At 40.8% G+C, this 18,630-nt stretch overlaps 1 protein-coding gene across 2 annotated transcripts in view; it reads left to right on the top strand.

Annotated features, from left to right (window-relative positions):
• OLFM1 (olfactomedin 1) overlaps positions 1 to 18,630 on the top strand; it is a 104,002-nt gene that overhangs the window by 49,031 nt on the left and 36,341 nt on the right. For both annotated transcript variants that reach the window (XM_033962120.1, XM_033962119.1), the window contains exons 2-3: positions 346 to 495; positions 15,078 to 15,233. In XM_033962120.1, the coding sequence (XP_033818011.1) occupies positions 346 to 495; positions 15,078 to 15,233 (306 nt within the window). The remainder of the gene's footprint in view (positions 1 to 345; positions 496 to 15,077; positions 15,234 to 18,630) is intronic.

Raw genomic sequence — 18,630 nt, forward strand, 5'->3', positions numbered from 1 at the left:
CTAATCACTATTTATTTGCTTAATGCCCAACTCCATCCTGCTCTTCCGTTTGGCTTCCAGTCTTGCACATTTATTGACCTATCTTTTATGCTGTGCAATGGTTTAATTCTTCTTTACCTTTCTATAATCCCTTCTCTTTTTTTCCCTTTTTTTTTTTTGCTTTTCCATAATGTTACTCCTTATTAGTTTATAACTAATCTAATTAAACTGAACTTTGACCTGCCATGCCTTGTTTTCACTTCTTTAAGCCTTTCTTAGCTATTGCTGCTTAAAAAAAAACTATTTAGGAAATAATCCCTTTTTTGTCAAATGAATTCACTTGTTCTAACTTCTGTTTATCACTAGGTGTTGCCAATGAACCCAGAGGAGAGCTGGCAGGTGTACAGCTCTGCCCAGGACAGTGAGGGGCGCTGCATATGCACAGTGGTGGCACCCCAGCAAACAATGTGCTCACGTGATGCCAGGACAAAGCAGCTCAGACAGCTGTTAGAAAAGGTAACTAGTTGAACCTCCTGATATGATGAAATCTAAGCTATAATGTTGCAGAACAGAACCAGATGCTAATTTGGAACATTTCTTTGAACACATTTCCAAATCAGCCCTGGAGAAAGAAAATAATATAATTGAAAGAAGATGATATCCTCATTTGACTTTCGTAATGAATTTTTAAACTCTCCTTCAACGCATTTAAGTTATATAGTGAGTTGTCCATGGCCTGTGTATACACTTATAGTGCTGGAAAGCCACAGACCTTCAGGTATCCTATGGTATGGTAGAGCAACTCACTGTGGCTCCACTGAAGCTAATGGAGCCAGTCCTGGTTGTGTGTGTGCATGTTGGGTAAAATGTTTTCACTGTGCTTTAGCTTCTACCTTATTCAAATAGACATAAAAACAGAGAGACAAACTGCCTCACTCCAGCTTTTATCATCATTCCATGATCATCTCTCTTTTTCAATCTTTCCTCCCTATCTCATCTCTGAACCACTGATCTCAGCTTTTCAATATTATTATTATTTATTTTTTTTTGCATTTGTTATCCTTTCTCATAGCATTCCATATCCTTCTCATCCTCCTTTCTAGTTCTCTATCACGGCTCTATTTATTCTTCCAGCTTCACATCTATAAGGCCTCCTTTCCATATACCATCTTTTTCAAAATTCTTTTTTCCTCCACCTTTTACTTTTTTGCTGTTATTTATCCTTGGAAAAATAACGCTGATAATGCATGTCCTCCATGCTTTCCACTGGCCCGGAAATTCAGGGATTTTGATGATAAATACTGTATTCATTGTATGTCCATCAGGTTTAACCATCTGCTAGCTCACAAAAGGTTTTCTACTGGCATTCGCCTAGCCAGAGGATGTCTGTGCCTCCCATCCTCTGCTGCTGCTGCTGAATTCTACACTTCTCCTTTTGCCTTCAAATTAGATTCTGCCACAGATTGAACATTACTGCTGATGTCATACAGCCACCTGATTGCCACTGTTCTAAGCTGAGCAGTAGTTCTTCACCTACATTCCTATTTCGGTATCCTATACCATATAGCCCCGCAAATTCATGGTTTGCGAATCGCAGACTCAGCCTTTCGTGGTATTTTCTGACCGCCTCTTCCTGGAACTAAAGTCAGGCTACACGCCAGATAGCGTGTCAAAGCAGCTCCTAATTGGTGTAGCCTGACTTTAGTTCCCGGAAGAGGCGGTCAGAAAATACTAAGAACGATCCCGCAGGTCATCAGCCTTTCTTTTCAGCACCCACCACAGCCCTCTCCCACCTCCGATCCGGTTTTTCGAAATTTGCAGGTGCTCCTGGAACGGAACCCCCTGCGAAATTTGAGGGAGTACTGTAATCAGATGGATGGGGGTGTTTTGGGGAGGCTCACCATGACCTATAAAGGAGTTTTGGTGAGATGTTTATGTGGCACCCTTTTTGTGAAGTTTCTAGCAGTGCCTTGTAAGGTGCTACACTACTCTGTTGCCATGTCTAAGTGTCCAGTCCATCATTTTGTTGACCCCTTCCATATCCAAAAGGTCTTGTTCTATGAATTTTTGACTTGGGCAAATTTTGGGACAAGAAAGGGGTATAAAGATAGACGACTTAGTGAAACAGCTGGACATAGAAATAGATGATTCTCGAAAAATATGTCCAAAATATTTCTTTTTTCGAGAATGGACTTTTTGTCATGTCTGATTTTGGGCGTCTAGCGATTTAGGCCCAAAACGGACTTAGACGTATTTTTTTATTATGCCCCTCCACGTGTATTGGGAAATGAATAACAACTAGGGGAAATCTCCCTGAGTTTTTGACTAAAGTTGCATGGCACTGTTGTCCAACAGAGGTCATCTCCCATTAATTTGGAAGCTCGAAGGAGATGGAGGAACTTTTCAAACCTAAAAAGAAAAATAGGGGCAGACTGGCTAACAATCGTCTTTGAAGCAAATTGGTTTTAAGATTGGTTTCCTCTTAGAAAGTTAACATAATAATAATTGTGTTATTCAGGAAATCCACTATAGGGTCTGTTTGCCTTACTTTGATGAGATATGCTATTATACATTGTGAGTCACTAGGCCCCACTGAAATTAAGGGATTTGCAAACAACTGTAAGAATTTATTGGAATTTGAACCTGCAATCTCACAGATCAGTGACCAGAGGAGTGCAGCTGAGCCGCAGAGGCCACTTTTTGATGGACTGAATCACAGTTACCGGATGCTAGGGTCCACCTTGGGGATTAGCACCCAAGAAAAGGATCTGGGTATCAACGTAGACAGTATTATGAAACCTTCCGCCCAATGTGCTATGGCAGCCAAAAAAGCAAATAGGATGCTAGGAATTATTAAAAAAGGGATGGTTAACAAGACTAAGAATATTATAATGCCCCTATATCACTCCATGGTGCGACCTCATCTGGAGTATTGCGTTCAATTCTGGTCTCCTTATCTCAAGAAAGATATAGTGGCGCTAGAAAAGGTTCAAAGAAGAGTGACTAGGGCCATTCCAGCTCCTGGTTCTACCTCAGTGCAAGTTTTACTCTGCTTACTCCATATTTGGTTCCTGTTTTAACATTAGGTCCTGTTTCACAACATGAGGACATGCCCAGGGAAATCCAGATGTCTGTTAACCCTAGGCAATATTCAATGACATTTAAGCAGTTAATGCAATAGAATATTGTCTATGATCTTCCAGGTACTGTCTGGTTAATGCTGTGGTGGTACTCTGTTCCCTCTAAGCTCAGCGGGAGTCTTTTATCTATAGTCCTGCTAATGAGGGTGCAGGGTGCTATCACATTTTCTATAGTGATGGATAGGCAAGTTCTGCAGAACTCCAGGGAGCCTGCCTATCCCTAGTGGTTGAAAACACAATATTGTAGCACTGCCTCATACTGGCAACAAAGCAGTTGGAGGACTCCCACTCAGCTTGGAGAAAACAAAGTAGATGGAGCCAGAACTTAACTGTTTAATGGTGCTATTCAGTCAAAGAACTGGTTAAGTAAGTGGATACAGTTACGACAGCAAAATAGAGCTGTCCTAACTTTCTCCACTGATCTAACTGGGCACTGGCCTGAATATTGGTCAGTGCTTGCTTAACTTCCGAGTGACCACATCTACCTACAGCATTGAATAACTGGATTAATTAAAGCTGAATATTTACCCCTTAGAATGCTAGCACTTACGTGTGAGTGCATAGATACCTGTGAAAGTGGCAGCAGGATGCCTGAGTGCTATTCTGCAAAACCTCACTTAACATATATAGCAGGTATTTGCAAGGGAGTAGGGCTCTCGCTTAAATGTGCAACTTACAGAATACTGTTATGTTCATCCTTGCTGTATTTAGGCACCCACATTAAAGCCATCTCTATCCCTGGTTTAACTGCTGGTGCTAAATGTTAATGGAAACGCTTTTAAAACAGAGAATGGTCAAGTTTCTGGAATCCTATGGATTACAGGACTGGAGGCAACATGGATTCACTAGAGATAGATCTTGTCAGACAAATCTGATCAATTTCTTTGACTGGGTGACCAGAGAATTAAATAGAGGATGTGCACTAGATGTGGAGTATTTAAATTTTTGCAAAGCGTTTGACAATGTTCCACACAGATGTCTGATAAATAAACTGAGTGCCCTTGGGATGGGTCCCAAAGTGATGGGCTGGGTTAGAACTGGTTAAGTGGAAGGTGACAGAGGGTAGTGATCAATAGAGATCGCTCTAAGGAAAGGGATGCTACCAGTGGTGTGCCTCAAGGTTCTGTTCTTGGGCCTGTTTGTTTCAACATTTTTATAAATGATATTGTTGAAGGGTTGTTGGGTAAGATTTGCTTCTTTGCAGATGATACTAAAATCTGCAATAGAGTAGACACACCAGATGGTGTGAATAACATGAATAAAGACCTGGCGAAGCTTAAGAATGGTCTGAAATTTGGCAGCTAAAATTTAATGCTAAGAAATGCAAGGTCATGCATTTGGGCTGCAAAAACCAGAGGGAACAATAGATACAGTTTAGGAGGTGAAAAACTAATGTGCACGACAGAAGAGTGGGACTTGGGTGTGATTGTATGTGATGATTTTAAGGTGGGCAAACAGTTTGAAAAGGTGACGGCAAAAGCTGGAAGGATGCTAAGTTGTATAGGGAGAGGTATGGCTAGTAGGAATAAGGAGGTATTGATGCCTCTTTATAAGACTCTGGTGAGACCTCATGTAGAATATTGTGTATAATTCTGGAGGCCACACCTTCAAAAAGTATAAAAAGGATGGAGTTGGTCCAGAAGAAGGCTACTAAAATGGTGTGTGGTCTTCATGATAAGGCGTATGGGGACAGACTTAAAGATCTCAATCTGTATACTTTAGAGAAAAGGCTGGAGAGGGGAGATATGATAGAGACATTTAAATACCTACACAATATAAATGTGCATGAGTCGAGTCTCTTTCATTTGAAAGGAAACTCTGCATTTAAAGTGTCAAGGGATAGATGGCAAAGTTCAGTTGTGGATTAAGAATTGGTTATCAGATAGAAAACAGAGGGTAGGGTTAAATAGTCATTTTTCTCAGTGGAGAAGAGTAAACAGTGGAGTGCCGCAGGGGTCTGTACTGGGACCGGTGCTATTTAACTTATTTATAAATGATCTGAAAATTGGAACGACGAGTGAGGTGATTAAATTTGCAGATGACACTAAGCTGTTTAAAGTTTTTAAAACGCATGCAGATTGTGAAAAATTGCAGGTGGACCTTAGGAAATTGAAAGACTGGGCATCCAAATGGCAGATTAAATTTAATGTGGACAAATGCAAAGTGATGCACATTGGGAAGAATAACCTGAATCACAGTTACCGGATGCTAGGGTCCACCTTGGGGATTAGCACCCAAGAAAAAGATCTGGGTATCATCGAAGACAGTATTATGAAACCTTCCGCCCAATGTGCTATGGCAGCCAAAAAAGCAAATAGGATGCTAGGAATTATTAAAAAAGGGATGGTTAACAAGACTAAGAAAGTTATAATGCCCCTATATCACTCCAAGGTGCGACCTCATCTGGTCTCCTTATCTCAAGAAAGATATAGTGGTGCTACAAAAGGTTCAAAGAAGAGTGACCAAAATGGTAAAAGGGATGGAACTGCTTGGTTAGGGCTCATCAGCTTGGAAAAGAGACAGCTGAGGGGAGATAGGAATGAAGTCTACAAAATCATGAGTGGATTGAACAGGTACAAGTGGATCGAATTTTCACTCCATCAAAAATTACAAAGACTAGGGGACACTCGATGAAGTTACAGGGAAATACTTCTAAAACCAATAGGAGGAAATATTTTTCACTCAGAGAATAGTTAAGCTCTGGAACGCATTGCCAGAGGATGTGGTAAGAGCAGATAGCGTAGCTGGTTTTAAGAAAGGTTTGGACAAGTTCCTGGAGGAAAGTCCATAATCTGTTATTGAGAAAGACAAGGGGGAAGCCACTGCTTGCCCTGTATCGGTAGCATGGAATATTGGTACTCCTTAGGTTTTGGCCAGGTACTAGTGACCTGGATTGGCCACCATGAGAACAGGCTACTGGGCTTGATGGACCATTGGTTTGACACAGTAAGACTATTCTTATGTTCTTATGAGAGGACATAGGATGAAGTTAAGAGGTGATTGGCTCCGAGTAATCTGAGGAAATACTTTCTTACGGAAAGGGTGGTAGATGCATGGAACAGTCTCCCGGAAGAGGTGGTGGAAACAGAGACTGTGTCTGAATTCAAGAGGGTCTGGGATAGGCAGATGGGATCTCTCAGAAAGAGAAAGAGATAATGGTTACTTTGGAGGGGCAGACTAGATGGGCCATTTGGCCTGTATCTGCCATCATGTTTCTCTGCCATATCCAATTATGCTAGTATTCTATACAAGCACCTGGGCACCCAAGTGCCTTTTTGAATATTCAACCACATGTCATTAGGTTGTAGAACTGGCCACATAGTGGTTCGGTCCTCATCAGGCAACAGTTTCCAACAAAAGTTATTCATTTATTTCTCATGTGAATCTCTCACTCTATGTATGCAGCACTCACAGTGAATTACAAAATTATTTTACAATTACAAAGCACGTTCTTATCTTAAAACCTAATAGACCCAAAGTATCTAAAATGATCAGGGTACAAAAAGTAGCTAATACAAAGCTGACCTTAGTGCAAATAAATAGTAGTAAACCTCAATGTGATCTTGTGTTTAGATCTTGCATCTGTATTAAGGGAAAGCAGTATAAATCCAGAAGCAAATAGTAAATGTGATTTTAGCCCAGGCAGAAATCTCCAGTGACCTAATTGCAATCCAGCTGGCTCCAGGCATGGTCTTGTTTCCTAGGAATATTGCATCATATGACAACAGCCATGGCAACCCAGTACCAAAGAGAGGGTTGGGCTGAGAATCATATTTCTCATGGCTCAAAGAAAGAAGCCCAAAATTCAGGTAAATTTCTCAATGGTCACCTTTTATCTCTGACTAATAAGTAATTCCCAATCAGCCACCGAGAACATGTGGTGTTCTCCATAAAACCCGGCTTTATCGAAGTTCCTGCTGTCCTTTAGAATGCATCACTGAAATCGAATGATTGTAGGACTAATAGAATGTAAAACCTCCTATCTGTGAAAAGGTGTAAACCGCGTCGAGCTCTACGAACGTGGAGATGATGCGGTATACAAACCTAAGGATTAGATTAGATTAGATTAGATTAGAATTCAAGTGCCTATGTATGACCTTTAGGATGTTAACAGTTATCCCCAGAATCTGATTTGGCTTCTAGATTCCAAAAAAAATGACCCAGGCTATCTTTGCTCTCGAGCCGAAAAGAGTTGTCAGCTACCTCATCTGTTTCCAAAGAGAAAAAAGCTTTTCCTTGTGACCCTGGGCAAGTCACTTAATCCTCCATTGCCCATTCCTTTAATATCCCATACCTTTTCTTTAATAGTTACATACTTATGGGTTTCATGCAGATTACTGTATTTGCCAGAGTATAGCACACACTCTTTTCCCCTCAAAATATACTTAAAATATGGGGTGCGTCTTATGCGCCGATAATCAAAATTATGAGCTCCTGCCCCGCTGCCAACCCAGTCAGTCGATCGCTGCCGTGGCTGCCCCAAGTTATGGCTTCAGCTGCTGAGTGGTACCGAGCAGGGGCGCACTTTGGCGCTGCTGCTCAGCGCTGAGCCATGGGAGCCATTCAGGAAGCCGCTCAGTGACGAGCAGCAGTGCCAAAGCACGACATTGTGTTAGATTCAGAGGAATTAGATTTGCTGCAGGTCACACACAGTTCATGATATGAAAGAGCAGTGCCAGACAAGAAAATTCCCATGTACTCAAGTAACACCACCATCAAGGAACATTTAACTCTTGGGAGTAATTTTATAAAGCTTTTTCACATGTAAAATACCGCAAATAAAATTACACTTTGCACATCCCAGCATCCTCTATGTTAGATAGATTGTTAGCCCACCGGGACAGAGAGGGAAAATGCTTGAGTACCTGATTGTAAAACCGCTTAGAAAACCTTGATAGGCGGTATATAAAATCCTAATAAACTTAAAAAAAAAAATCTGTATTACTTCATAATTAGAGCCTAACAACACGCTCAGTAGCGACCCTTTTCATGTAGGTACATGGCCTGTAGTTTGCTCGCTCTCATCGTCGGGTGTAAAAATGTGGTAAATTCTAATCCCAAAACATTTGTACAATCATTAGCTGCACTTCCAATACATTAAAAAAATGTGTTTGACTTATCTGAAGTTTATTCATATGTAGTTATGTAATCGGAGCCGCACCAACACGGGAGGAGACGGCGAGAGTATGGCGCAGTGCTTAAAGCTACAGCCTTGACACCCTGAGGTTGTGAGTTCAAATCCATGTTGTGCCTTGTGACCCTGGCCAGGTCACTTAATCCTCCCATTGCCCCACTTACATTAGATAGATTGTGAGCCCACCGGGACAGACAGAGAGAAATGCTTGAGTATCTGAATAAATTAATGTAAACTGTTCTGAACTCCCCTTGGGAGAACAGTATAGAAAATTGAACAAATAAATGGGCCCTGTTTCACAAGTCGCATTAGGGAGCAGTCTGGTTCTCCAGTTACTAAGCACCATACTCTCATACAGTGCTTCCAATATAAAATTACTTGCAGATAGTTGCATGTGATTTTGTAATAGGAGGTTTTGGAGCAGATTTTGGGTGGAGCTCAGATGACATCACAACAAATGCACATTTTATATCGATGTTCTAAACCCTGCTCTGCTCCTTGTGACCCTGGGCAAGTCACTCAGTCCTCTATAGCCCCAGGTACGTTAGATAGATTGTGAGCCTACCGGGACAGATAGGGAAAATGCTTGAGTACCTGATTGTAAAAAAAAACACTTAGATAACCTTGATAGGCATTATATAAAATCCTAATAAACTTGAAAAACTTGAATAGTAGTATTAGGCTATCATATGAGGGTAGAAGTCACAACAGTCTCGATCACCACTTATTATTCCCTCATTTAAATATGTTTTATTTATATGTATAGTGGATCTTTGGCATGCTATCATGAGTTTGTTTATATACAAAATATTGTAGAAGATTCATCACAGGATTTTGTATTTATTTTTCTTATTTTTATACATTAATGCAATAAAATCACTTATCTGTATGCTTAGCTGTTATGAGAAAGGATTTGCCATTGAGTGAGACCCAAATTCAACAGAATTATCACTGAAAAGATAACATAGAATATTGAGGAACCTCAACTCTGAGGAAAATATAGGGGTCCTTTTACTAAGGCATTCTAGCTGATTTAGCACATGCTAAATGCTAACGCATCCATTATACGTGTGCTAGCGTGCCTTAGTAAAAGAGGGAGATAGTGAAACATGGTTACGGCGGGAGAGGTGTTCCTCAGAATGGCTAAGCGTTCAGATAAGTGATTTTTATTGCATTAAAGTATAGAAATAAGGAAAAAAGTACAAAAGAGAAAGTTGATCCTGTGATGAAGCTGGCTACAATACTGAGTATATAAACAAACTCATGATAGCATGCCGAGGATTCACTTTAAATACAAATAAAACATATTTAAATGAGGGAATAATAAGTGGTGGTCGGCATTCTTTATCCATGAACATTTTCAATTGTTCACGAGTGGGTGCATGTATCCACAGCTTCATTTTAGCCACATTTTCTGCCAACGTGGCATGTAAGGGCTCCTTTTACGAAGCCGCGTTAGCGGCTTCAGCGCGCTTGACTTTTAATCACGCGCTAACCTCTGTGCTAGCTAAAAAACTACTGCCTGTTCAAGAGGAGGCAGTAGCGGCTAGCGTGGTCGGCGGTTTAGCGTGCGCTATTACACATGTTAAACTGCTAACACGCCTTCATAAAAGGAGCCCTATGTGTCTTTATAAATTAGACCTAAACTAGACTCCTACTTGCCCTCCCAATATAGTTTAGCTTGTATTCTAATAAAAGGATACATATGCATAACATTAAAAGTAATATGAAAAGGAAAAATAGTTACAAAATATTAATAAAGGAAAGTAGAAAGAATCCAGAATTGGGGCAGCTCATTTATCACTGATAAAATTAACCCCTATTCTCCATTTCTTTAATAAAGGCATTGGTTATATTTGCTGCATAAATTGGTAAGGGAAGCTTCTCCAAAGTCCTTAAAAAATAAATGCGTTTGCAATGAAGCTTTAAAATGCGATTGGCTAGTCTCAACAGAGGGAAAGCTTCCAGGTCAGTGGGCCACATGCAGGCATCGCCGATCGTGACTTTGCGAAGACCAGGTGACCATGTGTAGGAGCCTTCGCTCGAGTCTTTGCCCAGAGAAGTGCGGCTGGGTGGAGGGAGCCATCCAAAGGGGGTAAACACCCTTGGGAGGCATGAATTTGGGATGAGGAGTGCATTGGGACACAGAAGGGAGGAGGAGGGTTGCGTTTGGACAGGAAGGGAGGAAGAAGGAAGGGAGAGGCAGTATCCCGGTTCATAAGTACGAGTTCAACCTAAGTTGAGCGTTCTTAAACCGGGGACTGCCTGTATGTATAATGGACATATCAGAAACAATATAATTCTGTATGTAATGCCATTTCTAAGCTCTTATGTCATAACTCCAGCAGTGCAGTGTTACTCCTTGTCTAAAGTTCATATATTGTAACTCATGTACTGTACCATCATTACTGAAGTTAATGTTCATATGTTCATCAAAGCAGCTCATTTAAACTGCTCTGAATGGACTTCATGGTCATTAGTTAGTGGTATGAAAGCTTTAAATAAACAATAAATAATAACTAATACTTAAACGGAGCCGGAAGCCGGAAGTCATTATGCCATTGTATAGATCCATGGTGAGGTCCCACGTGGAATACTGTGTGCAATTCTGGAGGCCGCATTATCGCAAGGATGTGCTGAGACTGGAGTCGATCCAGAGAATGACCACCCGGATGGTCTCGGGACTCAAGGATCTCCCGTACGAAGAATGGCTGGATAAATTACAGCTATACTCGCTTGAGGAGCGCAGAGAGAGGGGCGATATGATCGAGACATTCAAGTATCTCACGGGCCGCATCGAGGTGGAAGAAGATATCTTCTTCTTCAAGGGTCCAGCAGCAACAAGGGGGCATCCGTGGAAAATTAGGGGCGGGAAACTGCATGGGGACACCAGGAAATTATTTTTCACTGAAAGGGTGGTTGATCGCTGGAATAGTCTTCCACTTCAGGTTATTGAGGCCACCAGCGTGCCTGATTTTAAGGCCAAATGGGACAGACACGTGGGATCTATTCACAGAGAAAGGTAGGGGAGGGTCTTTGGGTGGGCAGACTAGATGGGCCGTGGCCCTTATCTGCCGTCTATTTTTATGTTTCTATGTTTCTAAATAGATCATGCAGTCATTAATCTTATACAGCAGTACTATAATGAAACTATAGGAATATATCTAATGCTTAAATGCAATAAACATGACTGTAGAACAGGAATCCATTATAGGGGCCCCAGCATCGCAGTATGTCTGATTGTATCTAAATAATATTTTGATGGTGGCAGAATAGATCATTAATTCAATATTGGGATCAAGTTGGAAAATACATACGAGATGAAATAAAAATGTTTTTTGAAAGATAAGGATTGTCCATAAGGAAAACCTTGTGTATCAAAAATAATATCTCAAAAGAGATCCTGAATAAAACTGGTAACCAGTAAAGTATCTTTAATGCTGGTGAAATGAGATCAAATCTTGGCAACCAGTTAAAAAATTTCTCACGTAGCTACAGTAAAAGAAAGACAGACAAAAAATATTTGCTAGAGCTAGCAGTTTGCTAGTCTTTTAATTTGCATGGAAATAGATAAGTAGAGAAAAGCCCAGTTTGCTTGTTTGTATCCTTCACTGTCACATGTCTTTCCTAGTCTGAAGTCTACTCCCTTTCTTTTTTCCTTCAGGCTAGATTTATAAGTACCTGCAAACGCCTTTAACCTGATGTGACCTGAAGGTGATTTGTATAACTACTTATACAGTTTAGAAGCAATTTACAGTGAATAGTTAGGTTCTCCAAGTGTGTCCCTATCTGTCCTGGCAGGCTCGCAATCAAACTGTGGTATCGAGGTAACTTGCCCAGGGTCACAAGGAACTGTGCTGGGATTGAACCCACAATCTCAGGGTGCTGAGGAAGCAGCTCTAACCACCAGACCCCTTCTCCACTCCACCTGGGTTATTAGTAACGAGGTCCCATTGCCTAAAATAAGGGCTGCAATAGAAGAATGCACATCAGCACAGTAGCACCTTATAGTAAATCTAGCCCTTTATATCCGTCCTGGTGTCAGGTCAAAAGCGCGCCGGGACAAAGGCGCGCGCAGACAATTGAGCGCAGCGCGGAGGTGCGCGCCGCACAAAATTACAGTTTTTACGGCTCCGACGGGGGGGCATGGGGGGGAACACCCCCACTTAATAGAGATCGCGCCGCATTGTGGGGGCGTTGTGGGGGGTTGTAACCCCCCACATTTTACTGAAAACTTCACTTTTTCCCTGTTTTTAGGGAAAAAGTTAAGTTTACAGTAAAATGTGGAGGGTTACAACCCCCCAAACCCCCCACAACGCCGGCGTGATCTCTATTAAGTAAACTGGGGGGGCTCCCCAACAAAACCCCCCGTCGGAGCCCCTAAAAACTGTAATTTTCTTTGGCGCGCGCCTCCGTCTTGCGCTCAGTTGTCGGCGCGCGCCTTTGTCTTTCGCCGAGTTGTCTGTGAACCATCTGTCCTACATGCTTGAATTCTGCCAATTATTTTGACTTTTAAAACCTCAGGTGGAAGTCTGTCCCAAGCATCCACCACTCTAGTAAAAACAATGGTTTCTTACATTACACTTGGGTTTCTCTCCCTCAGGTTTCTGATATACAGTCATATGATTTGATCTCAAAGAGACCTACAAAGGGAAAATTGAATGTAGTCTTGTACATCTCCCACCAACCCCCACCCTACACACACACACACACACACATACATAAACACATATATACTTGTTTGCTTTAATGGTTGTAAAGTAAATCACTATGGGGTCCTTTGACTAAGTTGCATTAGACACTACAGTGTACCTAACACAGCTTAAAAGGACTTACTGCAGGATGTGCTCAGGCATCCTGCAGTAAGTTTGACATTTGTGCATGAAAACCACATGGAAAATAATTTTTAATTTTTACGTGGCAGGGACATGGCTGGGGGTGGAGAGTGAGTGTTTCTGTGCTATACCATTACTGTGTGCTAATGGATTAGTGTAGGATTTGCGTGTGAGCCCTTAGGGCCTGATTCTATAAACGGAGCCTAAATTGGTAGGCCCCCTAGGGAAATGACACCTATTGCATGTCATTCAAGGTTAGGCACTGTTTATAGAATCACACCTAGTGGCGTTTAACTCAAGTTAGGTGCCAGTAGGCTTCAAAGACTTAGGTGCCAGTTTATAAAGCCAGGGTTTTCTTGGCCTAAAATTCCAGCACCTAACACAGTTAACACCCAAACTCTGCCGCAGGTACAGGAAGGCGCCGGTAAGTGCCTCAGAGTAGAGCCTACATGGCACCTGCCGAGATAGGTGCCTTCCTAAAAATTAATTTTTAAAAAATTGGTTTAAATTGGTTTTTAATGGTTCTGTTCAAATGACAACCAAAAAAGGAACAGAAACCCCATGTAAAATACAACGAAGAAAGAATGCAAGTGGGGTGTGGGATAGAACACGTCAACCTTGACTGCCTTAGAAGCAACCACTGATCGCATGTCAATCACATGTTGGCATCCTTTACAGAATTGCGGCTAGTATTTCTGACAGATACCTTCAATGTAGGCCAGCATTTTGCAGACCTATATTTAAGGTATCTACAGAGATGTATAGCTTAAGTTCTCCCAAGGCTACTTCCAGGCAAAACCATACCCATGCCCCACCTAGGGCTTAAGCATCCCTATTCATCTCCATAAACGTTCTACTGATGCCTTCCTCACAGAATTTTTTATAAAAACATGTGTCCCAATTGGCTGCCAGACAGCGGTAGGATGCCTACCGCCGCCTAAAATGGGACATACATTTCAAGAATCAGGCCCTAAATACCATACCTAGGAATACAAAGGGTTGTTCAGCATTTAGCACATGCTAGATCCATTAGTGTGCCTTAATAAAAGGACCCCTTTAGTTGTTGGGAGTTACAGCAAATATGATCATTTGTGAACAGATAGTACCTGCTTCTTACAAAGTTATAAAAGGCTGGAAAAATCTCTTAAGCTAGGTCAAATGGGTAGGCCCCTAAAAATCAGCATGCTAAATTATAAGAGAAAGCAAAAAAAAAAAAAAAGAGAAAATCCAAACAAAATTAAAAGCAGAGAGGGTAACAACAACACAAATTTGAAAAGAGAAAAAATGGGAAAAAACAATCTTCAGCTTTAAAATATTTGACTGACACTTAAGCTTTCTAAATATATTTCCAATCTAGCGCACACACATACAGATTTCATCCAAAAAGTTATATTTATACTGGATTATTCATCAAGTATTTCTGTAAATCATTAAAATGTTACACCAAGGTTAAAAAAAAAATAGAACTGTGATTCACTGCTAAAGATATACTTTTATTGATAGGCACAGAAATAGGGAATGTTGCTGGGAGCATGACGTCACCACTATTTTTCTCAAAAGAGCATCAGAAGTTAGAGAGCTTGGGGGAGGGGCCAGAGACTGATCTCTTTTGGCTCCTCCAACCAAAGAGGCGTTCTGCTGCCCCTGCATTTTGTTAATTATCCTCTCTGCAGATATGGTTGTTTCAAATTGAGAATACAGACTTATACGTTCGTTATATAACAATATTTTCCCATGGACGGTATAATTTCCTGAGAAGCAGGCAAAAGGAGCAAGCAGTATGGCTAGATGTGAGTGTCTGGTGTGTCTGGAGAGTTCAGCAGAGAAAATGATTTATGAAACTCTGAGTTTCTTTGTAGGATGTAAAAGGTCAGTAATCTTTGCATTACTGTGGAGAAAGTGGGGGCTTATTCAGCATTTTAGTGCTATTTTTGCAAATGGTATGAGGTTCACGTTAAAACTATTTCCTCCAATTTGTCTTTTTCAAAGGTGCAAAACATGTCTCAGTCAATAGAGGTGCTGGACAGGAGAACTCAAAGAGACTTACAATATGTAGAGAAGATGGAAAACCAAATGAAGGGATTGGAGACCAAATTCAAGCAAGTTGAAGAAAATCACAGGCAGCACCAGGCAAGGCAGTTTAAGGTGTGTGAGATTCTTTAATATCTTTTATGCATTACCTTGCTATTGTAATGAAAACAATGGAATAGATCAGGGGTCCTCAAATCTAGTCCTTGCTATTTTTTTAGGAATCCACAATGAATTTGTATGAGATCTATTTGCATTCACTGCTTCCGTTACATTCAAACAGATCTCATACATATTCATTGTGGAAATTCTGAAAACCAGGCTGGGTTGTGGGCCTTGAGGACTGGATTTGAGGACCCCTGGTGTAGACAGTCAACGGGCTGTCATTGGATATTCAGTAGCACCTGACTGCACAGTGCTGCTAACTATCCTTTCTGACCTCCATGGTACTGGGCAGTTAGGCCCTGATTCTATAAATGGCACCTAACTTTTAGGCGCCGTTGAGCACAATTGTCAATCATCCCGCCAGTCCCATTTATAGAATCATACCTACTGGCACTGAAGTGGTCTTAGGTGCTGGTAGGTGTTGAAACCTTAGATACACGTCAATTTAGGCCAGGGTTTTCTTGGCCTAAATGAGTGTGCCTAAGTCAAACCATACACAAAAGCTGTCCAGAATCCGCCCCTAACCATTTCTACTTTCTGGTAAGCACCTCGGAATAGACGCCTACCGAGTAAGGTACCTGCCAATAAATTATTTTTTTTAAATTGTGGTTTTTGGGGTTTTTTTTTTAAGTTCATGAAAAATTTTATTAAATTTCAATAACAGAACATTAAAAAAATATAGGCATTGAACCAAGTATATTCATTAGTACACGAGAAATTATAGAACAAGGCCAGCAAAAGGATAAGACAATAAAATAAGAAAGAACTAGGAAGGAAAATAAAGCAAAGAATAAGTGTAGAACGGGAAAGTAAGTTATAAACATGAAAGACAAAGATTATATCAGTAAAATAACTACTGGTACATACAAATGTTCCGGAACTCATAACATTCCACTACAATGCTAATTACTTTGGAGTAATTGCCCTAATAATGTTTTCTGTTAACATGCAGCCTCGCAATATATATGTGTTAAAATCACTTTATATCAGAAACCCACTTATTGTGGAGATACTTATAAGCATAAGGAATAAGGAGAGTTAGCGAACAACAATGGTTTCCATATTTTTTCAAATTTAGCCAAGGAGTTGGATCGCTCCGCAGCTATACGTTCAAATTTAATTGTCATACAAACTGTATTCCACCATGTATTGTAATCCACAGCATCCAAATTTTTCCAATTGGAGAGGATTAGCTTGATCGCAATAAGCATTAATAAATGTAATAGAGTGTCCGCCTCTTTCGTCAGCGAAAGTTAAGATGCATAACTGCCAGCAACTATGAGGGAATACGATAAGGGCTCAGTTATTTGGAGTATAGAACTTATGTCCACCCACACCTTATTCCAAAATTTCTGAAGTATCGGAGAATCATAAATCATGTGGCATAGTGTGCCCCTTGAAGATCCACATGACCAGCAGCTATCACCCTTATTAGAGCTGAGCTTGGATAATCTGCTAGGAATCCAATATGCTCTGTGGAGAAGGAAGAAGGATGTTTGAAGAAAGGATGCTGCTTTACATCCCTAAGACGTACAGGCCCACAATACTTGCCAATCTGACTCCAATAAATTTCTTTGCAGTTCAGTATTCCAGATGGATTCTACCTCATGAGGTCTTAAGGACTTTTTTTTCCCGTAAAATTTTATACCATTGAGACGCTTCTTTTCGCTTAAAAGTAATGATTTGGCTCAGGGTAAGGATATCAGGATTTACATCAACTATAATTTTGGTGCTGAGCAATCCATGTATGATGTGCTTGAGTTGAAGCCATTGGTATTGTCTATTAGTGGATAGACCAGAACTAGCACATAAATTGCTGAATGGTATCCAATCTTTTCCATCATGTAACTGCTTGATTTGCCCTATTCCAGCTCTTTGCCAATGTGGCCAATCAACAACATGTTTTTGAATTCCGATCAGATCATTTTTCCATAGTGGAGAATGGAACGTGTTTAACCAGCAACACTCAAGAGAACATTCAACTTGTTTAAAGATGGTTTTCATAGACATAAGTAGATGGTCCCTGCCAGACTCCAAATGTAGGTATTCCATAAATGTTGAGCATGTCAGAGAGTATGGAGAATAGCGATTCTTTTCAAAAGATAACCAATTGTTGGTGGGTAGAGAGGAGATATCTGAAAGAAGAAAGGCACAATGATAATCGAAGAAATCAGGGAAGTTGACACCCCCATCCTTTTTGTAACTTTTCAATTTTTTTAGTGTAATCCTCGATGTACTATTATTCCAGAGATATTGAGTTAGCGCGGTATCTATTTTCTTATATGTTGTAGGGTGGAATAACACAGGTAACATACTTAGTGTATAAATAATCTTAAGCGATAGAACCATCTTAATTTACTTTAAGCGATCCCACCAAGATAATTGTAATGGACTCCATTTGTTAATCTGATCTTTAATTAAGTTAACAATATGCTTTGAGCAGTTTTCTATAGTTATTTCAATAGTGTTGCCAAAATCTATACCTAGATATTTGAATTTATCACCTGACCAGTGAAAATTATATTGTTTAATATCAGACTGGTAAACCCATGAGTTTAAAGGCATAAGCTCAGTCTTAGTACTATTGAGCTTATATCCAGAGATGTTTGAGTAGTCCTTTATAGAAGTCAGCAGCTCAGGGAGGGACTCTGGTGAGGTATAAATTAGTACATTATCTACATAGGCTGAGAATTTCACTTCAATATCACCGCATTTAACTCCTTTGATATTGACATTATTCCGTATTGATTGAAGAAATGGTTCTAATGCTAAATTGAAGAGGAGTGTATTTTATTTTTTAATGGTATTTTCAATTAAGGGCACCAATGGAGATTTGTTTTTTTTTTAATTGTTAGGCGTCAAAATCAGCTAGGTGCGCTTAACTTAGAGTACTACACTTCTTCCTCCGGATTCGCGGGGGATAGGGGCAGAGCCGGACCGCGAATGGCAAAAAACCGTGAATATCCGGCTCTGACCCACCCCTTGCCTCTCTTCTGCCTTCCCGGCCTTACCTGGTGGTCTAGCGGGCTTTCGGGGCAGGAGCGATCTTCCTACGCTCCTTCCCCGTGCAGATCGCCATTAGGAAATGGCTGCTGTGAGTTCCCGTATTCTCTCGAGACTATGACGGGAACTCCCTACAGCTATTTCCTAATGGCGACCTGCACGGGGCAGGAGCGTAGGAAGATCGCTCCTGCCCCGAAAGCCCGATAGACCACCAGGTAAGGCAGGGATGCCGGGGGGAAGACTTAAGGATTTTTTTTTTCTTTTTCCCTCTCCCCAAAAAATCGCGAATATGTGAAACCGCGAATGGGGAGGGGGAAGTGTATTTATAGAATCTGGGCCTTAAAGC

This window comes from Geotrypetes seraphini, chromosome 10 (genome assembly GCF_902459505.1).
Source record: "Geotrypetes seraphini chromosome 10, aGeoSer1.1, whole genome shotgun sequence".
NCBI lineage: Eukaryota > Metazoa > Chordata > Amphibia > Gymnophiona > Dermophiidae > Geotrypetes > Geotrypetes seraphini.